Below are 23,989 nucleotides of genomic sequence, written 5' to 3' on the forward strand. Positions count from 1 at the left end.
TTTTTTAGCATGTATGGTAAAGAGCTTGTTGGTCCAGTGGTGGATGTTAGTTCATCGATCCATCTGCAGAAAGCCGTAATACACAAGTACATGACTCATACTCTCATGATTTATTCTGTTCATCGCTGTTGTTTTCAGCACATCATAGATTAGGGAGTAAAATACAGAGAAAAAAAGAAAGCACTTTGTAATTAATGCAAAATTTGTGACAGAAATGTAGCTGGAGTTTTAATGATGCTGCCATGGGATGATTCCCTCAGGCTACAATTTTGTCGTGGACCTATACTCGTTTACTGTAAGTCATTAGCCACACACACACACGCACACATGTGCACAGTATGACTTCAAGTGCTCTCTGCCCAACTCAGTGACCTCGCTTACTCTTAGCAAGGGTGCATAATGGCTGATGATGCTGATACAATTACTTTACCGTTCCTGCACAGACAAAACAGAGTGGATAAAAACATCTTGGCTTTTATTAATGGATTCTGCTTCGTAGAGCTGTTGACAGTGCAGCTTTGAAATAGCCAGCATGAGCATAACAAAATCTTTATAAAAACGGATTGCACCAGCATCTGAAGAACACCACCCTCTTTATCTTTAATAGTTGATAAAGAATTTTACTGTGTCCTGAATAGCTTGGTGAACAGTGCATTGAATAGTCAAATATTTCCGTTCCCCTCGCCCAATATTCTAGTCGGTTCTGCAACAACCTTTCTGTCTCCAAACACCTTTTTTTTTCTTTTCTAAATTGGTGTGTGACCCTGTAGTTCAAGATAATGTCAGTCTTCAGTTTGCTTTTTTCTGAGCACAATATTCCCTCACTGTGGTATTGAGTTGACCTTGCTGTATAAACACAATTCGCTGAGCCACCTCCTCGGAGTTGTTTAGAGATTACTCACAAGAAGGAGAACCAAGAAAGCACTTTACGGAGGCCCTTATCTGACACTGACAACAACCAGAAAAACATTTTGAAAAATGGTGACTATAAAGATTTTTGGTAATGCATGTTGCTATGAAACTACCTTACTATCCTACCATACCATACCATACAACACTATTTTATTTCTCACCAAAAGTGCTGTACAATAAAAGAAAAAGGGGGAAAAAAAGAAACCAAAGGCTGCACAAATGAATAGCAGTAATTAAAATAGAAATGAAAATAAAATGAAAAATAAAACAGATATAGATTAACCCACATGCACTACAGAAATTTAAAAATAAATAATACAGACAAGGCAGTTTATTTGTATAGCACATTTCATGTTTTTTGCATTATAATATGCTAATTCAGCTCATTCCTACGTTGAGTCCCCCCCAAATACCATGTTTGATTTTTACCCCACCCACTTTTGAAATGAATCTGAAGTACTTGCCCTCCATCAAGCTTTGCTGCAGTTATGATTGCTGTGTACAAGTGCTAATTATCTGACTTAAATTAGTTTTTAATGTTGTGAGGCTCATCTCACTTGTTCACCCTCGACTACATCTCCGTGTTCTCGTCTGCAGCTTTTTAGCTTGTTGAAGAAATGGGCACTGAGGTGTTCTCAGTGTTCTTAATTAAAATACAATAGGACTCTGTGTTAAGAAGCTTATAGGTCTGCTGTTTGCGAGTGGATATGAGCATGATCACCTCTTTATCTTGATGAATACTTATCGCAGACAGAGCAGCCACGAACCAAAGTGGCGACTCTGGCTGTGCCCGTCTGATTCCTCACTGAACCCGCATGGCATTCTCAGTCCAAAGCCCACGCCAACACTTTCCACCAACCCCCTCCTGCTGCCGTCAACGCTGGTTTCTGATTACTGCCATTTTACTGACCTCCCATCTGTCTGCTTGCTTTTTGGTTTCTTAATCCTGTCATTTTGTGTGATATCGTTGAGTCTGAGGGTTTGCTTGGCAGTCGGGCCTGTGTACAAACACACATGCACATATAATGGTGAGAAGGAGCTAAAGCTTAATTGCTGTCAGTGGCAGTGCAGATGGCTGCATTAACCGAAGTCAAAACGACCCATTTGTAAAACCTCTTGTATAACTCACAAGAACAGCTCCATGCTGCTGCTGCTTTCATGACTGAAAACATCCAAGAATGAGTCCCACTCACCACCACGCTCTGAAAATGAGAGCTCCAGTTCCAAGTCTTTGGGGGGGAAAAAAAGAACTCCTACACACCTCTGTAGTGATAACACTCTTCAGGGATCATCTCTTTGATTTATTACATACTGAAAACCTTTGCTCTTCTGTTTAAAAAAAAGAAACATGTAGGAGATAATTTCGCAAAGTTTGTACTGTGGGTCAGAATCAAGTAAAGTTCATTAGCTTCCTTCTGTATGGTTCCTGTAGAGTTTTCAGTGGAGTAAATTAAATGGTACCAAGAAACAAAAACCCAACAGAGTTGTGTTTTCTATTTTAGTAATCATTAGTTGGCCTAAAAAAGCAAAATTCATGAATGCAGCATAATGGTGTAAGAATTTAAACTGGAAGTTCTGTATGTCATTGGATGGAAATACCTGAATATGATTCTGTGAGGTCAACATGCACAAACGTCATATATTGTTCGAAGGTCGTCTCCAGAGGTTGAGAATGTGGCCAAATTTACTTCAACTTTCTTTTCATAGCACCAAGTCATCTCAAGCCCTTTTACAGATACAATCCATTTTCATACAGTTCATTGTAGTTTAATTGTAATCCAAAAGTGCTCAGTACATTATGGGATGTCCCCCAGCAGTCTAGCCTATAGCAGTGTAGCCAGAGGGGTGGCTAAATGCCATCCCAGCCAGCCTTAACTATAAGCTTTATCAAAAAGGAAAGTTATAAGTCTAATCTTAATAATAGAGTGTCTGCTTGCCAAACCCAACTGGCCACTGGTTAGAGATACAATGAACTCAGTGGAGCTTGGTCACTTACAGCTTTATATGTGTGGAGAACAATTTTAAAATCTATCCTGGATTTAACAGGGAGCTAATGAATAGAATCTAAAATTGGACAAATATCTTTCCCGCTAATTATTGCAGTCGCTGTAAGACTCGCTAAGTTTTCAAAATGCAACTTTGCCACTTTATAACTGCGCATCTGATTTCTTGTGTTGATGGAAGATTTTTTCATGTAATGTCTGTTTTCTGCAGGGTGGTGCGAGCGAGGAGTCAAAGTTTGGACCATCATGCCCTTTGCTCTGGGAGCAATACAGGAAGTGTGTGTGTGAGTGACCCTTGGTAGGCTTTGCTGGGATGAACATGCCACTGCACCAAATCTCTGTCATCCCTCGTGATGTCACCTCATCGCGGATGTCAGGCAGTGGGAAAGCCAAGGACAAGGATAAGCAGGTATGTGCAGAGTTAAAGGATAATCGGGTCAGCTGGAATCACAGCTGAACCTTTTATCTGAGATTATTCTTCTCCGGAGTCATTCTACAATAGTGATTCTGATCTCAGACACACAGACCGAGCAAGCAAAACGCACACTCTGAACAATAAAAACAGACCAGATGAAGAGCATGTGTGCAGTATCTAAATTAATTCAAGCATCTCACTTCACATAACATGAAGAGAGAAGTGCTAGTGTGGATAAGATGTACCCTCAGAGCAAAGTAGAAATTAAGCTTGTACAAAAGCAGAACATGAAGCATTTTTTTCTATTAACTGAGAGCGATTCAAATAGAAGAAATGAAGACTTTAGGATTCTGTGGCTTTTAAGACACTGTGATGTTAAGATGCTCGTCAGGAGAAGAAAGGCCATGATGATTGCTTGGAACGTGGGTGGTGATGGACTTGCATCTCATCTGTGGTGGCAGTTTGGTTAGAGGGTACTAATAAACTAGACAATTTTCCAACACTCTGGTGAACAAATCTTTTAGTGAAGGAAGATGAGAGCTAAGCAGACCCCTAATAGCAGGGGTAGAGAATGGAGGCAGCAGGAAGTCAGGTTGAAGAACGTTGCAGTTCTCTCAGTTGTGACCATCTATAAGCTGAATTGCAGATCCATTTAATCCCACTTTGTACCTGCACAGGTCCATCACAGCTGGGGTTTGGAAATGTGTTACTAGCAAAGTTTAGTTTGACAGTTTAACTGGGTTAAATCTGGGTTTACAGGAATTTTATGGAACTTTGAGTTGTTTCTTTTTTTAAGCCTTACACAGATTTTTAGGATTACTGTGACAAAGGTCCTTTAACATTATAATGGCTCAACAGTTTTCTTAAAATCCAAGCAAGTTTGTTCCTAAATCTGTGGTGTTCAGGCATATTTATCCATGCTTTTTCAAGAATAATCTTTATTTGCTCATAGGCTTCACACAACAATGGTGGTGAACTATAACACAGATGCTGATTTTCTCCTTTATATTAAAAAAAAGTCATTAGCTCCCTTTTAATGTTTCCACTCCATGAGAAATAATCCCCTCTGTTTATTTAGATCAAAGTTTAATTTAGTTGTTTTTGAGTTTCTTCTTTTCAGCCAATGAAAAGTTGTTTAGTCCTTGGAATTTGAGGAAGTTTCTTAAGGTGTCTGGAAAATCATTTTTGTTCCTTGTATTTCAATGTGTCATTGTTTTTAATTAAGTTTTTCAGTGTACCTGAAAATACCTGATACCATGCAGAAAGGTTGGCAGACGTTCCGGCTTGATCCTGACAAAAGTACATTTAATTCACCAGGGGGAATTAAGGGATGGTAGGCAGAGATATATTTTTTTATCCATTTTTCCTGTTATTGAACAATGAAAATTATTTTTCAGTGCCACTGGTACAACATTTAACATAAAAAAACACATTATTTCTGTTCTTCCTGTGGGTTTAGTGGATTCTTTTTCATCTAATGAGAAAGTCTGAGCTGCTTTTCCATTTGTGCCACCTGTAGGTCATCTGGTTGTGTATTTTAATGGTGACACCACATTCAGGATTTCTTCCCTTTACTTTCAGTTGTTAGCTTCTTGATGGTTACAAAAGAGATTGGTAAAAAACCAATTCAAAGCAGCTAACCTTGATGGGTTGTTATTCTGTGTTAGCTGTTGAGATGATTTCAGACCTTACAATAGAAAAAAAATCTAAGAACTCATCAAAACAAAAAAAAGGCATCATCCAATCAGCTTATAGAGAGGAAGATTAGTGATATCAAATAAGTCAATCTAATTAGCTGATTTCCAGGGTATTCTCTGAATTTGACTTTTTCTCAGAAACCAAAGATTAGTTTCAGCCGTCTGTAATTGCATCAGTTTCATTATTCTTTTTTCCATGTTATGTTTGATTTGTTAAAAAATAATTTGCATAACAATAATAACAGCTTGTCATTCTTTGATTCCTTTTGCCTTTTTTTTTTAATACTCCATCAGCATCAAACATCACAGTGAAGTACTCTCGGCACACTTGTTGAAACAAAGCGATGCACTAAGATATGTGTGCCCTGCTCCTTTTGTTCTCTCTTCCTCATCAGGTCTCAATAGAGTATCATAAGGTGCAGCAAAGCAGGTGTACTAAAGAGGCTTCTTCATGCTGCACATGGCAGCGTGTTTACCATCCTGTGCAGTACAGGAGATGATACACAAAAGTTGTGAACTGAGTGCAGTTACAAGAAGAAAGTGTTCTTATCCTTTGAAGTGACTGGGACTTCAAGGATTACTTGTAGTTTGGTTTGAATTTTATCCAGGTCATAATTTTAGACAAATGTCTTTATGGGTATAATGTGAAAAGTAAGCAAACTTCTGCTAGCAGTTCCTAGCGGTTTCTCGAAATGCTTCTACGAGTCAGGTGTTCCAGTTAAATAGAAATCACATGAAATCTGGCTCCTGATGAAGTCTGCTTTTTTTTTCAAGATGCATTATTTAGCATAAATTTATGTTTATTAGTTCTAAAGGAAAATATTCAGCACTGCTGTGTATCTATGTCTAATCTTGGGTGTCTTACTAAGATAATAGATCAGACACCACGGGGGGAAAAATGAGGGAGCTTATGTGTCTGTGTGTCTACTGTAAAGAAAAACAAAGATGGTGTTAGGGAAAAGGAACATAGGTGGATGAAGGTGGGGTCCAGAATTGCACTGGCCTTTGCTGAAATCAGATTGGCCCCCGCTGTGCCCCTGTCCAATCCATAATGGTAACTTGACTCTTTACAGATGAGTAAGTTACAAATTGCCAACCTTGACTTCAGAATCCAAACATGGCTGCCCATAAAACCCTGGTGACATCTGTAGTAATAAACTGTTTTGTTTCTTCATTTCTGTTCTTATTTCATCCAAACAATCACAAGCACAGTACCACTAAGCCTTTGCCAGTGAACATGTTGCTGCTGTTTGCATCAACTAAATGCTGCTTATTGTGTTATCAAGTACTGCTTAAAATAGCCAGTCTGATGACTGACCACAACGATGAGTAATTCCCACTATTTTGCCAAATTCCAACTGAAACAACTTGTTTGTGATATCATCCCCAGCTATGAGTTCTGACATCTAAGGTAACTGGAACATAGCACTACATTGTATGCATCAAGAATGTAACTGTTTTGTGGCCCCCTAAGGTTTTATAGTGTACATGGATGTGGGACATGACATGAAATGACATTATAAAGTTCAATTCCAAAACTTTTCTGACAGATGAGATGATAAATTAACTTTATGACCAAAATATACTATTCAACAAAAACTTTGAAGCATGGTGGTGTACAATTCGTGGTTTAGGATATCTTTGATCCATCACACCTTGACATTTACAACCACCAAAGGGGTTGTAGATATATTCAAAGAATGTGAACACAATGAAGCCTGGTGAGATGACGCAACAAGACAAAGGCCCAAAGCACACCAGTTAATTAACAACTGAATAAGAAAGAATAAGTTCAACTTTTTGTGTTTTACAGTGCATCCAGAAAGTATTCACAGCACTTCACTTTTTCCACATTTTATGGTCCAGCCTTATTCCAAAATTGAATACATTAATTTTTGTCCTCAAAGTTGTACACACAATACCACTTAATGACAATGTGAAAAAGATGTTTAAAACACTACGAAATCACATGTTCATAAGTATTTACAGCCTTTGCTCAGTACGTTGTTGGTGCACCTTTGGCAGCAATTACAGCCTTAAGTCTTTTTGAATATGGTGCCACCAGCTTGGCACATCTATCTTTGGGCAGTTTCGCCCATTCCTCTTTGCAGCACCTTTCAAGCCCCATCAGGTTGGATGACAAGCGTCGGTGCACAGCAATTTTCAGGTTTCTCCAGGGATGTTCAATCGGATTTAAGTCTGGGCTCTGGCTGGGCCACTCAGAGGTATCCTGAAGCCACTCCTTTGATATCTTGACCGTGTGCTTAGGAACGTTGTCCTGCTGAAAGATGAACTGTCGCCTCAGTGTGAGCTCAAGAGCGCTCTGGAGCAGGTTTTCATCCAGGATGTCTCTGTACATTACTGCATTTATCTTTCCCTCTATCCTGATTAGTCTCCCAGTTCCTGCTGCTAAAAAACATCCCCACAGCTTGATGCTGCATCCCCCCGTGTTTCACTGTAGGAATGGTATTGGCCTGCTGATGAGCAATGCCTGGTTTCCTCCAAACATGACGCCTGACATTCACACCAAAGAAATCTTGTCTTTGTCTCATAAGACCAGAGAATTTTGTTTCTCATGGTCTGAGAGTCTTTCAGTTGCATTTTGACAAACTCCAGGCAGGCTGCCATGTACTTTTTACTAAGGAATGGCTTCCGTCTGGCCACTCTCCCATACAAGCCTGACTGGTGGATTGCTGCAGAGATGGTTGTCCTGGAAGGTTCTCCTCTCTCTACAGAGGAATGCTGTAGCTAAACAAAAATTTATTTAATCCATTTTGGAATAAGGCTGTAACATAACAAAATGTGGAAAAAGTGAAGCGCTGTGAATACTTTCCAGATGCACTGTATAAGTGTGTGATAGCTCAAGTCTGTCTACAATACCTTGTCACTGCAGAAGTAAAAATAAAAAACACAAACTGGAATTTAATCCCTAACCAGTTTCATATCATGTTATTAGACGAATGAAGGAGTGAGTTTGTGGAACTTAGATTACATTTTGTACAGTGCATGGTTAACAGGATTATGAGTTTTAAACTCTGACAGCAGTCAGAAGAAAGGTACCTCAATCTTATGGGAAATAAAAAGTGAAACTGTAAGCTTTGCTGTGTCTGGAGGCTGCAAGGTCTCCCAGCTGCCATATATGCCAACAGAGTAAAGGTCCAACCATGCATCTTTGCTTGGTATCACTCTCTCCTTCTGTCTGTTTCTCCTGCTGCTTGAGCCTCCCTTTTTTTTAAAAATTCCCCCACAAGGAGTAATTGGGTAAACAGCAGCGATTCTTGTCCTCCCTGTGGAATCATCAGTAGAGTGAGGAAAGGAGAAAGTGAGAGCTGAAGAAGAGAAAACGGCAAGCATCAACTTCGAATGCTGATCAGCTTGAGGGTCCCGGAGGTGTGTGTGCGCCAAGAGTTTAGTCACAGAACTCAGCCCCATCTGGCCCTCTTAGACAACATAACTGGTCTTTCAATGCCTCAAGGGGGAGAAAAAAAAAGTAAAACTTTCCTCTGCTTATAATTCAGAGTTAGTCTGCTGCTCTTTTAGAGAGCAACACATCTTTAACTGTTGCTGAACCCTCTCTCTCAGATGGTGGGGGGGCATCTTTGTCCATGCACTGTGGCCCCAGTGCTTGAGAACTCATGTTAGGGAAGGTAAATTGAGTTTTAAAGAATTTATTTAAAGAGAGCATCAAATGACTTGTAGAGGAAAAGTTTCATTTCTTGGGGAAAGAGTGGGAAAGTTCTGTGACAGTTCTTAGCGAATGCAAATAATATGGTTAGATATATTTGAGTCTGGGGTTTTTGATAAGGCATGCAGCTAATGGATTATGCATGGACTGACAATAAACACAGCTCTGGTGAATGTTGAAAGGTGGGGTAGGAGGAAAACTACTTTTACGTTGTCATTTGAGATTTCCAAGACTGGTGGAAAATGCATATTAAGTCATCTGTCTTTCTTGATTATTTTTTGTCTTTAACCCCATCTGCAGTGTCACTTGGTTTGTTTTACTGTAAGTGTAGTCATTTATGGCAGCTTGTGATTAGAGTTGGTAAACTGACAAGCAAGCTGCAGAGGATGCAGCTGCAGTGTTTGTACGCATCACTGCAAAAATATAAACAAGTGAAAGCTAGAACTCATTAACACTTGTCGTATATTTAGCAATGTGTCTCTATGCTAGTGAGCTCACATTGTAAAATGATACATGATACCTGCCCTTTTGATGCTGCATGTATATTTTATGAAGGCAGGGAGGGCACTGGAGGCTTTTTCCTTCAATAGGTGTGTGTCAGAGTCAAGGGCAGAGATGACTGCCTGTTTCTCCTCTGATACTTTGAGGTTTGATAACAGCCGACACCACAGAACTGCTGGCCACCGAGTATCGCTGGGCTTTGTAGAGACTGAGATCAAAACTTCACTGCAAAAGCTTTCAAAACAGCCCCCAAGCTAGACGGGGGCAGTTTAATGTGTCTATCTTTGCCGAGTTAATGAAACACTTCTGTCGTGGCAGCATAAATTGTGTATGTTTCTGAAATTTTATACCATTTTTGCACTTGAAACAGTTAGAGGTGTTTTAGCTGAGATGGCAGACCTGCCTGCTGCTGTTCAACACTGTCACGCAAATGCTGGATTATCAAATCCCACAAATGTGTGTAAAAAGTGTTTAAAATATGTTTCTCAGCCCTAGGGCAAAGAAACATTTTCCAAACATTTGTTGGATCAAAACTGTACAAATCAGTCCCCTCCAGATTGCCATACCCAGGGGCATGCAAATGGAAATGTCATGATAATTACCCACAAGGCCTTTGGGCTTGGAAAAACTAGCATGAAATGCTGAATTATCAAAAAGAGGAGTGAACTTGGAGTGGCTGCATGTAGTTTATTGCAGTTTCAGATCACAGAAGGATGTGATTGGTTACATTTTCTCTGTAAAAGTGAATTATAAAATTTTGTTATGGACACTAGTGCTCAAATTATCTTTTTATGACACACAAACTGGATAAATGCTTGTACTGTAAACATATTAATCCAGTTGATATTCTGGTTACACAGATGTAGTCGTGTTGCTTTCCACACACACACAAACATTCACACATCTGTTTGTTCTGGTGCAGATGTTGTGTGGTGAAACATCCTGTGTATAAAGCAGAATCTGGAGAGAGAAGATAACGCTTATGCAGAATTTGGTTCTCTGTATTCTGGCAGCAATTTTCATAAGATTATGAATGCTGTGTTTCAGCAAACTCACGTACTTTACATTTTCCTGTCAATGAATTTAGAAAAGAAAAAACTACACATACCTTGTCTTAAGTCTTTAATATTCCGAATCCTGGCTGAATGAGCCAGGATGAGGGAAGTAAACAAATAGAGTTGATGTTTTGGTTCTTTCTAGGCTGGTTAACCCCCCACACGACCACAGCTAACTTTTGTTTTGACATCAAACATCCAGTTTAGGATTTACTGTGTGAAGGAATATTCATAGTTATTCTTTCTCTCAGTGTCAGTTTAGAAAATATGACAGTTTTACAACTGAAGTCCCCACAAAACCAAACAAGATTTTTTTATACAAGAAATAGTTTTGTTGGTGCTCTTGATAGAAAATTTAATTTGTAATGTCCTTAAAAAATTTTGTTTTTAAAAACGTTGCTGGCTTGCTTTTGTGGTGAATATTATTTTGCACACAGTAAAATGTTTCATTAAAATTTTGATTTAAGCTGAGTTGGTGCAGATGGGTGGGGCTAATTCAGGCTGGTGGTGCTAACCAATCAGAGCAGACTGAGGCTTTGCACACTCAAACATGGCTATTTTAACAAACTGATATTGCTGTGCTGAATGCTAAATAGTTCTGTTTTGCAACTTTTCTAAACTAAAACAGCTTACTCAAAAATAAGAGGAAATACTGATTATTCTGCAGCAGTGGCAGCTTTATTATAAAGGTTATCCTACAACCAGAGGCCCATTTGGGTGTCATTGAAAGCAGGTGACCCAGGGAGGGTGGTTCTGTTTTGAATTATGCAGCAGTGAACTTGAAAGCACCTTCTTATTCCTTTTGTTCTTCAGTGTAGTTGTAGTTTATGTGTAGACACGTAAAAAGAGATAAAAAGGCTTACTGGCATCTCCTGTTGCCATGTCAACTGAGGGAAGATCAATGTATATTCTGATCTCAAACCATGGACTTACTGGTGCACAGTGTCAAGTCAAAAAATGTTGCTACCTTGTCCTCATGACACCACTGAATCTGCCATTTTTAAATATCTTCACCCTGGTTGGTGTTTTCAAGAATATTTAATTTCAGGAGCTAAGAAGTGGGTTTGTGACAGGCAGAAAATACACCAAAAAGAAAAAAACAAATTGCTTTTGTGAAAATGCTTGTGTGTGCAGGGCCTGAGCTTTTCTGAGGGGGGTGTTATGCCTTCTGTTTTACTGGAAAAAAACTAATACAGAAGCAAATCACACTCTTTGGCTCAACTACAGAGAAGAAATGCAAGGTGTAGTGACATTGGGGAGCTGTGATGGTCATTTTAAAATTTGGAAGCAATTTGTTTTTGAGTCCATTCAAACTGACAGTGATTCAGTGAAATCTAGCAATGAAGTTGCAGACTGCACCAAGTTTAGCAGCACCTGCCTTGCCCTGCTCTATCAAGCATGGAGAAGAAACTTAATAACAACTTAAGTGAAAAGTCCATAAAAGAAGAAATGCATATTGGTTTCTAAGTGCATATAAAAAGACTCAAAAACACCAAAGTATTCTTATGTGATGATAGAAAAATTCCTACATTTTTCCTTGCTTGCTTCTGACTAGTTGGCTCAATTTGCCACCACCTTGTAAGATTTCCTGCTTGTTTTCTTCGCTGCAGTCCCTAAAGCTATGGCTGCTATTTATCTGCCTCTTGTCAGTCTGTTTGAGTCTCTCTTCCTGGAGACACACATTTTGAGGACGTGCAAGCGTGATGCAGGTACACACATACACATAGCAGCAGCTGGTGTTGTTAGTCTGCCCGTCTGTGCTGGATTTGCATGAGTCTCTCAGGGGCCCCGGCTGTGCTGAGCCACTTGATGGTGAAGTGCTAAAAACGTAATTAAATGTGCAAGAGATGGCATGACAGCAAGGCATTTGAGGACCTTGGCTGCTGTGAGGAAGTACTTTCCTTTACTGAAGTAACTTTATGTCTTAAGCCCTTTTGATGGCTCCACCGGTTATTTTATTTGCCTTTGGAAGCCATGACACTCTGTACCTCATTAACTTTTACATACACAGTACAGTTGACCCATAGAGGCAGAATGTAGACTTTAAAAGCAGTGTCAGGAAATAATTACAGTCCTTGCTCTTGTATATGCTCACAGACATCATAATGTTGCTGAGTATGAAGAACGATCTCTTACAGGAGAAAAATGTATTTTTAAGGTAGAAATTATCTTGAAATCATTCCCTGTCCAATTACCTTTAAAAACCGCCATACACACACTTGCACACACACACACACACACACTTATCTAATACAAACACAAAGCTCAGAATCAAACATTTTACTGTTAAAATAAATACAGATTGAGAAAGCACTTATTTCTTTAAGCTAAGATTCTAAAGCCCTCATGAAGAGAAACCCATTTCTATTAATGATTTTACAATCTACACATTATGTGAGCTGTTGTATAACCGAATCTGATCTGTTCTAACTACTGACCTGCCGCAACCTACAGGAAGTTGTTCAACCTTTTACAAACCGCAGCAGCTGAAACTCAAAAAGAGAACCAATTTAGTTTTCAGGGACTGCATTTCCCAGATTTTAAATATCATTCTTACAGGAGTAATTCTGGTTGTGCACCAGGGCCAAAAAACCAAGAATAGAAATACAGATGAAGTTAGATCCAGGAGGACATGTAAATTCTCCACATGAAAGCCTTGAATCTCTGTCCTCTCTCCTCGTTGAGACACTGCTGCCTCAGAGTTTTACGTTGCTGTTTTGCTTACTAGAGAGCATTGCCGTGGTTATGTGAGGGCGCCAATTAATTGCTTGTGACATGCTAACTGGACTCCTGTGACTCGCATGGTCCCAACACTCTGATCTCTCCCGTAGTACTTGTCTTCATCCTCCTTAGCAGACACTTTACACACTACAGTGTGTTTTGTAGCTCATTTCACACTGACTGCTTGATGTCTCCTGTTAATATGAAGCCAAACCCCAAAACTCTCCCTCTCCACATTGTATCTGATATGAAGTGAACACACAGCCACATAACAAGTCTTTTGTGCATTGAGTGTATGTATACTAGGCTTGTCCTGGTAAGATATGATAATGAGATTTTGAATTGTGTAGAAGAATAGAGGGAGTTTATTTATAAGCTCCTGTAGGCACTAAAGCACATTAAATCTTTTATTGTAAGCGTGCATTTAATTTTTCCCCAAATCAAGTCTCCCTTGGTGTCTTGATCTTTCTCCAAGTTTTCTCCCTCTCCCTCTCCCTCATCCCACCTCCTCTTTTTCACTGTCCATCATCCTCTTGCAAAGTTATCCAGTGGAAGATTACTTGAGCATGGTTAATCTGTGCTTGTAGCCTCACTTCTGTGACCACAATGTGAACTCTTCCTCTATGCTGTTGGCCTGTCGGACTGGGAAAAAAGTTCCCACCAGCTGCTGATATAGAGACAACGCACAGTGAACGTACACTGGGATTATCACTTCAGTCCAACAACTGTATTGTTTCTTGTGATGGCACATCACATTTTAAACTGAAGCAATTCATCTATTGGAGAGCAATAATGTTTCTGATAAGGCTTTTTTGGTCTGGTCTGAGCATCCAAGACATTTATATGAACTACACAAATTAATCTATAACCTATTTTTTGTCCAGCAACATCAAAGGGATGCAAACTACTTATTATAATCCCAAACTGCACAGTAAACCCTCCCTGACTGATTTACTTTTCATGGCTCCATTTTCCTTTATGTCAACAGTAAACCCTTAGGGCTGAAAGCCTATGTTTGTCATGTACTTTTTATTTAGCCTTTTATAAAGGACAAAACGTAGGGAAATTTGTTTTTGGCGGATTATTTCTATAACAGTACTGTTTGGCAATAAATCTTACACTGTTGGAAAGTCAATTTATCTCTTTTAGATTGTGCCACATTTATAAGGAAAATGCATTTGTGGGATGAGCAGCAGAGTTAAGTATGTTTTGGTTGTGCCCACTAATAATTAGCCAAATCCTCTCTGACATGCCAAATTACTTATTCTTGTCTCTTGTTTTGAGCTTCGGGTACCCCAGGTTTAAGCAATCCTGGTGCCCGATTAGTGTCTGATTAGCAGCACTTGTGAGCACCCTGCTGCAGCAGTCATTTGCTGTCTACGCAATGCCTGCCATGTCTGATTGATCTGGAAAGGGCCCGTGCCATAAGTCTTATTGCGTAGGCATAGGGAAACTTCAAGATGGTGCTTCCCAAAACCACAGTGCAGCATTATGTAAAGTGAGCTCTAGTACCATCTCTAAATTGAAGACCATATAATGGAGGATGTCTTAGAGGAGCTTTGATGTGGGTGTTCCAAGAAGACAACGCCACAATAAGACTGTTTTCTTACCCTGCCAGCACTTGTCTTCCACAGATCGGCAGTCAAGGTTTGCAACACAATATTTGCAGATGGTTTTTTTTAGCCAAACAATCCAGAACAGGCTTCACACAGCCAATCTCCAGTCTCGTAGGACAGCCAGGAGGCCCCCCCATTAATTTATAAATTGATTAACTTCCAATATGTCTTGTTTCTTTAAACTTCAACCATCCAGTCCAATAAACAACAACATGTAAGAGCCAATAACTGAATAAGCTGTTTGGCAAAGACAGAAAATATGGTGAGTTTTTCATGGGTGCAAACCATATACGCAGCTCTGCTGCTCATCCAACAAATGCATTTTTCCTTGCAAATGTGACATTATTTAAAAGGGAAATAAACATGCTTTCTGATGGTACAAGATTTTATTGCCAACAAAAAATGTTTACTATAGGCATATTTTTTAAATTCATAGAGTAGTATCAACTGATTCAACAACTGTTTTTTTTTTTTGTTAAATTGCATTTATATATGCAAATAAATATTTTTGTGCTCTCAAATTTAAACCATCATGTTACAGCCAAACAAAATCTTGGAGATAATTTCAGGTCTCCAGATCTTGATCACACTGGTGCTGATTATAGACCCCCAAGGGTTAAAGTCATGCATTTGATATGTCTTTATACAATTTATACTTAAAACTACTAAAACTGAGCTAAGTTCTAATAGGTTAGCCTCTGCAGTGGGATTGACAAGATGCACCAAGATGATACAACTTTACCTCAATTTGTTTTTTAGTAACGGTAGACCAGACAAAGTATGGACGCTGTAACCGGTCTGTCCAGTCAGTCTGATTGGAACACCTTTTAATTTAAGCTTATAAGGAACATTTATTTCAGAATACCTCAGTCCTGGCTGCAATGAGCCTTATGACTCCCACGTGGGCAACATGTGTGCCTTAACCAGATCTCTTGTCTACATGGTATAGCTTTTACAGAGGTTTAGATGGCACCAAAATCTTAGTGCAAAGCTGCTTTCGGTAAAACCAGTATGATAAGAGCTCCAGGGAAGAAAGATTACATGCATACAAATATAAATTCCCACAGATTGCCATGGCAAAGTGCAACATGTCATTGACCTTTTTTGTTTTGGAAAATGAAAACATTCCAGCTCCAAAGGCTTTGTACCTTTTTTTTTTTTTTTTGTCTTTTTTGTAGTTCTTTAGCATTTTTTAAATTGCTTTTACATATTCTTAAGTATGCACTGTGCAGAGCTGGTATGAGGAAATTGAAGATAATAAACCAAGAACCTTGTAGTGGCAGAAAGCATTAAATTATTGTATTTTGTTGATAAATTTTTCATTATGTTTTGTATATGTAAATGATTCATAATATTGCACATACATTTGCTATACAAATGAACTTGTTTAATTCAAATTAACTTCAGGGGGGTCTTTATCTTTAATTTGGGTCTTTATCTTTGATTTTTAAATGTTATGACACGTCATTGGAAATCCATCAGCTATTGTTTTTTTTAACAGAAGGTGAGGAATCAGCTGTGCAGCAGAACTGTGGCTTTTTTCATCTTATGATTTACTTAAATCAAAGACAGACAGCATTCACAAATTGTTCCCATTAGCAGAGTCAAATACCAAATATTTGTTGCTTGGACCAAGTTGAGTCCTGGAAATATTTTAAAATCTCAACAGAAAATCCATTGACTGATTTCTTTTACTCAGTCATTTGGGTTTTTTTTTTTCTTTTCAGGTTTTTATGTAAATAACATTGTTTGAGATTAATCTGAGCCTTTTGGCCTGTGAACTGAATACTTTCTTGGTCACACAAGAGAATAACCAACAAAGATAGCAGGCAGGGAGACATGATGACATGTAACACTGGTTATAAGCTGCTCTTGAGTCCATGAAATTGTGTGCACTGTGCTCATCTTCTTCCCTCCGTAGTGTGTGGATTGTGCAGCTGTATGAAGGCACTAGTGTGATATCCTAATGAGTTTTTTTTTTTTTTTTTAGTTCAGGGGACTGCAGCCTGGCATTGACATCACTCACCTCTATCAGCTAAGAGGAGAGTATCAGTGCAGGTAAACCACACTGAGCAAACATGTGGAGGAGCCTGATGAAGGAATGAAAAGATAAGGTGAAGGAGAGCACAATTATTTGCTGTAAACTGCATGTACAGAGACCAGAGAGGAGCCTGTCGTTGCTGTAGAAACAGACGACTGGCAGGACTCAAGCAGCAGAGGTAAAATGAGGAAAGAGAGTATACTTTTCACCACAGACGTGCCATAACTCTCCTTCTGGCAGACCTGTCAAAAGCTGCAGAAGTGCTTCGGTTTGCAGCTTTGCCACTTCAGTGAACGTTCATGGTTCTGTAAAAACCGATGCCATCCACCCTCTGTACAGGTGTGCAGTGTTGCAGAGCTCAGACCATTTGAATAGCGCACCGAATCAGAAGAAATGTCTTCTCTAAAATCAAGGTGAATCCCTTTGGTAGAAGAACCTGTGGATACTTGATGTCAGTCCTCTGTCATTTTGATTTGATGTGTTTGTTTGAACACACAGCATCCTTCATACAGGCCAAAGGATACTGGTGGCGGTTCCATTATCCTTCGCCTCGGGTCATGCTGCTGGGGTGACAGCAATCATGCTGCACACATGTACCAACACACTGTCAAGGCTGGGGCCTCCCTCTGGGTTGCTAATAGATTTCACTGATGCTATATCTGCAACAAGACAAATATTACAGACAAGAATGGAATACATTGTCAAGTTTGTAAGGAACAGATCTGCTTCTAGCCTAAATTTATCCAGTTTGAGGTTCACAAACACAAAGTAAATAGATGAACTGCTTTATTTTTTAAGGGCATACATGCAGAATTGCACATTGCTAAAATCAACTATTTTATGTGCGGGAATGCTTTGAACCATCTGTATAATAAATGGGCTTCTTGCCTGTTTCCCCAAGTTGAGACCTTACTTGCAGTTGTGTAGCTTCTTGGAAAGACAGTCTGGGTTATTTAGATGCATGAGCATCTTCATTCTGAAATTACTAACACATCATAAATCTGCAACGGCAGTTGCATGAGCAGAAGATATCAGTCGAGCACGTTTACAGCCAACTGTGATAAATGATTGGATGGGAAAATAGGTAAAATTTGACTCCACTCTTAAAATGGTTTACATTTCTTTCTTTTTTTTTTTAATTCTTAAAAAATTCATTTTACAAGATTCAGGAATATTTTTTGTGCTTTGACAGAAATTGGAGTCAGTCACCAGTGAGACTGAGCAGTCTTCGGTGTGGTTAACAGGCTTTTCATATTACCTGCTGGAAGGGTACCGATCTGGGTAAAGAAGAGGGATTTCTCTCTTGGGTTGGCAGCAAACCTGTAGAGCATGTAAAGTGTGCTTGTGTTAGTGCTGCATGACTTTCACACGTAGATAGAAAAGAAACATAATGACTGAAAGCGGACACATCTATGATGAAATAAGGTGCATCATGACAGGTCTTGGTGTGGACAATATCATCTTTGTGAATGATAGAAAGGGGTCCCTTCACTTCTGTTAACACTCAAATCTAAATCCTGCTGCTGATCTCCTGGGAAGCTGGATTACTTAGTACAAAAACGCCACACAGATGAGGAGGAATGTAAAGGATTTTGCTCCATAAATGTTATCACTGCTCTTTTCCGGGAGATATTTGATATTCATTTTGTAAGCTGATTGATGTATTTTCCCCTGTAGTCTCCCATAAATCCAGAATAGGTTCTTATGACTCAGAAACAGGCATGTTTATCCAAGTGTAGTTGAATGAATAGGTTATCACTGCTTAATGATTTACAACAGAATGGCAACAATGGTTTTATTTATTTATTTTTTGAGGGAGGAATAGTGTAGTCTCTGGTCTGTCTTCCAGCTTCCTCACAGTATTCTGTTGTTCACTCAAGGCTGATGAAGAAGAAAAACAGCTCACAAGCTTTTAAACTATGAGGATTTTTTTTTACTTGCTGTAATGTTGTGTATGTGGTGAAAAAGGGGAGGGATGGAACAAGCGGTGGAGAAGTGCATTAAAAGCCAAAAGATGTCATCAGGAAAGTACCGCCATCTGCTCCCTCTTAGAGACCTGATCTCAGTCCCATTTCATGTGGAAATGCTTTTCTTTACCAGAGATATTTGCCTAAAGCAGACGGAGAGCTGACCAGACAAATATTGACAGGGTGGGGTGAGTCTGGAACAGTGATTGGAAAGAGGTTTGAGTAAACTGAGAGTTGGTGAACATGTAGATGAAATGTAGAGGAGGAGTAGGAATAGTAAAATATGTTTCACACAGCAGCAGGGGGAGATAGAAATGTAGAAAAATAAAGGTTGGTGTGTGGGCCAGCTGGGAGCAATGGGATTTTGACTTCACGCTTATCACTTCAAAAGACCAACTGTAAAAATGCAGTTTGCTCTTCTGCACACCTCACTCCATCTTTCCATCAGTCTCTCTCCACCTAACCTGGGGTGAAGTGGATCATTTCTGGACCTAATAGTCACGGTTTGATTTGCTGTGCAGCTTTCTTTCACAGAGACAACTTCTGTCCCGAGGAGCTCGTTTATTCAGTACCTCTCTCCTCTTAATGTGAGCTGCAGCGGTCATAGAGTACAGCATTTTCAGAATGTGACATTGTTGCTGTAACAGTTGAGATTACCCTCTAAGGGAAAAGGAGGAATTTGAGTTAATCAAATGCAGGCCATGTAAACACAGCATTGTGCCTTTTTTTAAAAAGAGGCACTGCTTTGTTTCTCAGCATGATCATTCCTTTTATTTTTTTGTGCCATCTTGTGGTGGCATGAAAATGATCTGAAGCAGATCACAATATCTTGCTGCATCCTCTTATAGCTGCATCATGGGCCATGAGCATCACCTCTGGAGCTTGACTGTGCTAGGCTGTCAAAGGTGTAAATGTTCTGAGACCAGTAAGAATGTGACTGATCAACAACAAGAAAAACAACAGACATCCATAAAGGACACATTAAGCTTCAGTTGAGGCAGCTGAGACGTCACTGGGATTTTAGCAGGAGGAATGAATGGGCATTTTACTTTAAGGTAGTAGACTTGCACCGTCACAATTCAGAGCCCTTAACATGAGTCCCCAGAATGTACTAGTGTTCATATTGCAGAAACCAGTAGTGCTGTTTTAATGCTTTGTTTTCCACAACACAGTTATTAATAAGTCATCATTTCCTGCAGGGTTTTGGAAACAAACAATTTAATTTTAAAGTAATTTAAGATAATGCAGTATTAATGGTCAGTTGTCATAAATTGTGTATGCAGGAATGAAAGTATCTACTTTATCTTGTACCCTAAAAGAGTACAATGTTCGTTTTTATGTTATCTGCAATGAACAGCTGTGTTAATATCATAAAAACATTTTGTGTTTTTAAGTTTTAAGTCAACCTTCTGGGGCTGCATTATATAAAAATGTTTGTAATATTCCTATTACCCCCTTGAGGTTTATCTTAATGTAATGCTGCCTTTTAGTGTGACTCAATAAACAAATAATTGAATTCTCATATGTCCAGTGTCACCCCCCCCAAAAAAATTATTACATTATAGTGAGAAGGTGCTGTAGCGCTGCGTACGTTTTGTATAAAAGTGGAATTGTTGTTTGAATTGGTATGTGTCGGTGTGTGTGTGACTGTGCCAGCAGGGGGCAGTAGAGCAAACTGTGCAACTAATAAGCTCTTTGTTCCTCAATCCTTGAAAGATCAGTCAGCTTAAACATGACTGTCACATTTGACGCAACACCCCTTGTTGTTGTGTTTATAATGTAAAATTGATGAATACACAGCTTAGATGAACTGTGTTTTTTTACCTAAGAGTAAAAACACTTGAAAACAAAATATTTGAAGCTCCCTTGTTTCACCATCTGACAGAATTTTTAGCTTTTGGGTTTTGAGCATTTTTTAAAATGCAAATGCACCTTCTGGCAAATTGCAGACGTGACGACAAACGACGGGGGGGGGGGGGGGTGTTACTCGCTACAGGTAGCTGTACTGCTTAGAAGTGGATTGAGCTATATCCCACTGGTGTACAACGCTTCAAAGAATCTTAATGCAACAAACAAGCTGAGTTGCAAAGAAATGAAATAGAATAGTATCCGTTAGCTGAAGTCTGCTGTGTCAGCAACATGAGACAGCTCCGATGATGTGGTTCTCTAATGCTAGGACGTAGAAGAATTATTTACCCTTCATCTGTGTGCCGTCTGATTTTTGTGTGAAGAAATGCATGCAAGATCACAAGTAAAGCAATTCAGCTCTGAGCCATTTAAACACTATGTCACCACAGTTTCTCTATACTGCTGTCAAAATTACTTTAAGGCCGAAAGACTCCCATAGTTTATTTTAACTCGTTGGCTGAAGATGAAGGCAGGAATTCAAGGTTTGGATGCAGGGGAGGTAGCTTTGTAACCTCACGCATGTTTGTATGCCAAGAGCCCCCCGCAGATGGTTCATATGCTGCAGGGAAGCTGCTTCCGAACCCCAAATCATGATCAGATCTTTAAAGATGGAAACAAGGGAATGGGGCTGCTATGATGGAAGTTGTTCTTTCTGAGTGTACATGCATGTAAAACACTCTAATTAGTTTATTTGCAATGCAATCTTCTAAACCTGTCTGGGGTTAATAATGAGGCACCATCTGTTTAACAGCAGGTGAAGACTGATGATGTCATAGCTGGTGGACCAAGGCCCAGAAGAGAATGAAGTGGATTCTGAGGAGGGGGATGCAGTAGTGTAGTGTTTCTGTTCTCTTTCTATACTGAGGTCACTCCGGCAGAGTTTGGTACAAATGATGCATTTAATGGAGTTGGATGGAGATCATCTTCTTCCCTTCAAGGTCTGAAAGAGAAAATAAAAAGCAGAGCTGGCCTTTTTAACACTCTTCAAGCCAGTTTATTATGGGACATGATAGCATAGGTAATTTTCCCTCTTCAGGCTGCTGTCTGTGTAGGAGAGTGAAGGTGGGACTTTGTCTGCCTTATTTATTTTTTTTCTCCCAGAAAGTGCACATCTCCTCCCTGTCTGTAAGATAAATCACCATAATGCTATGTACCAGAAGTCGCTTTGTTTATAAATCTTTGCTGGGGTGCACAGACATTTCTGTTCTCCTGACCTTCTGATCGCACTAATTGTTTGATGCCGGAGACATCAGGTCAGGCAGGTCAAGAGCTCGAGGAGCTCTGCCATCAAAGCTCTGCGCTGCTGTCTGCATCCCAATAGCTTTTAATGACTCGTCCCATCAAGCGCACACACTTGCGCATACAGCGGAGAGTAATGAAGTAAGGTTTTCATACATCGTTGCACTCTGCTAAAACATGCAAAGCATTTTAGATTCACTCATCTCACCTGCTGACAGTGCAACAACAATCAAAACCCTTTGCCAATTTCTGCTGTTGTCACATACTCCTAACACACACTGATGCACTGATGAAACACTTATCTCATTTAGAAGGTTATCACTCAGCCCAGGTGCTGATGGTGGAAAATGATAAAGCTGATGCATGTGTCTTAGCAGTTGATACTGTAGAGTTGTTTTTTTCCGCTTCTTTTTTTTCCAAATAATGATAAAACACAGATGCTGGCAAACACTGAAGTGTCCTGTGTGGATGCTGGCAAGCAAACATTTGCAGTTCTGAATCAATTTACTTGGCAATATGACCAGATTTTCATCTGAGCTGCAATTATAAGGAAACACACAAATCAAACCCAGAGTACAAGCGAGTTCGCAGTGTGTGTGTGTGTGTGTGTGTGTGTGTGTGTGTGTGTGTGTGTGTGTGTGTGTGTGTGTGTGTGTGTGTGTGTGTGTGATTAAGAAGAACATGCAACAAGTTTGTATTCGCATTTCTTTGCAGCAAGAAGTGAAATGCACTTGAGGGAGCAATGTGATTTGAGACTGTTTTGCTTCATCTGAGCCTGAGCTTGCAATCATTGAGGGGAAAATGTTTATGAAGGTATCTTACAAGAAATTCATTAAATAACTAAGCATTTAAAGTAGGACAATGACATGAGCGTCAATGTGTCTCAGGTGTTAAAATTTTTTTTTTCTTTTTTTGGTTTGGTTTTATCTGTCAAACTACTACCAGTATGTGGATGTACTGGATGTTTTCCAACTCTTATTAAGTAATGCTTCTTTGAGCTGTGTGTTAACAGCTGGAGTGTACTTTAGTCACTTGTTGTCTCTAATTCAGCTTCTGCTCTAATAAGACACTCATGTCTTTATTTTCTTAATTCTTCAAGTATAAGAGGTTTTGTTCTCTGCCACATCAGTGACTTATCATTGGTGATAACCAGGAGACAATTAAAAGATATTTCAATTCGTGTTTTCAGATTAACATAGATGAATGGTGTGTTTATATTTTTATAGGCGAAGATGTATGAGATTGGTTAAGACTTAGTTGATAAAAGAAATGTTTGATTATTAATCCAGACTGAAAGTATTCAAACACGGACCTGTTAGAGCTTCATACACCTGTGCTAATATTGAGGTTTATATAGTATGTGTCAGAATGAGATAAATTAATGAAAAATAAGGGGACCCTCTTTACAATCAGTAAAGCTGAAGACAAAAGCCTGGCTGTTTCAAGGTTACATTGGGTGGACCGCGTGTGTGCCGTCATTGCTGAAAATAATTAATTTTAATAGTAACTTTTAAATGGAATTTACTTAATTGTTACTTTTTTTTTTTACAAAAATGCACAACTCGCTTGCATGATTTCAAATCTCCAGAGCTATATATGACTTCAGAGACCATCCATCCATCCTGTTGAAAAGTAAACATATTGCAACAGAGACAAATTGCTTTAACCAAGTTGCAACATAGATTTTTAAAGAAGTCTGCTAGTGTCCTCCTCCTTCACTTCTGCATGTTGTATCTGAAGATTTTAGATTTAAGATTTTAAAAGAAATGTATTTCTAAAATATGCATCAATGACTTGAATCATCTGCAGCATAAAAAATGTAATAGACTAATATTAAATGAAGTCTTGTTACTATAAAGTGCATGGATGGATAAACGGAAAAGACTGTAAGCCAATTTATTTGTTAATCTTGTCGTTAGGAATTGGTCAGACCAGACAAACCAGACAAGGTTGAGTAATTCTAAGCGACCATTTATTTTTTAACTTGAGCTCAACAGTTTCCTTATAATAAATGAGAAAATATACATTTTAAATCTAATTTTGTACAGCCTTAACTTTTAATAGTTGGATATCAGTAATTAGCATTATGTTATAAATGCTAATCTGTATTTTTCCTCCCCACATCTCCATCCACCCGTCACACTGCTGTTTGATGCTGGTGCTGAGGTGGGAAGACATGTGTATGTTCTCTTAAGCCTCTTTTTGTGTGTTTAACTGTTATTAGTCAGA

The 23,989-nt window shown here is 39.1% G+C and overlaps 1 protein-coding gene across 2 annotated transcripts in view; it reads left to right on the forward strand.

Moving 5' to 3' along the window:
* march8 (membrane-associated ring finger (C3HC4) 8) overlaps positions 1 to 23,989 on the forward strand; it is a 78,662-nt gene that overhangs the window by 18,579 nt on the left and 36,094 nt on the right. For both annotated transcript variants that reach the window (XM_042011004.1, XM_042011003.1), the window contains exon 2: positions 3,127 to 3,324. In XM_042011004.1, coding sequence (XP_041866938.1) covers positions 3,229 to 3,324 — 96 coding nt within the window. In that variant the 5' untranslated portion in view covers positions 3,127 to 3,228. The remainder of the gene's footprint in view (positions 1 to 3,126; positions 3,325 to 23,989) is intronic.

The sequence above is a fragment of the Melanotaenia boesemani genome, chromosome 16 (assembly GCF_017639745.1).
Source record: "Melanotaenia boesemani isolate fMelBoe1 chromosome 16, fMelBoe1.pri, whole genome shotgun sequence".
NCBI lineage: Eukaryota > Metazoa > Chordata > Actinopteri > Atheriniformes > Melanotaeniidae > Melanotaenia > Melanotaenia boesemani.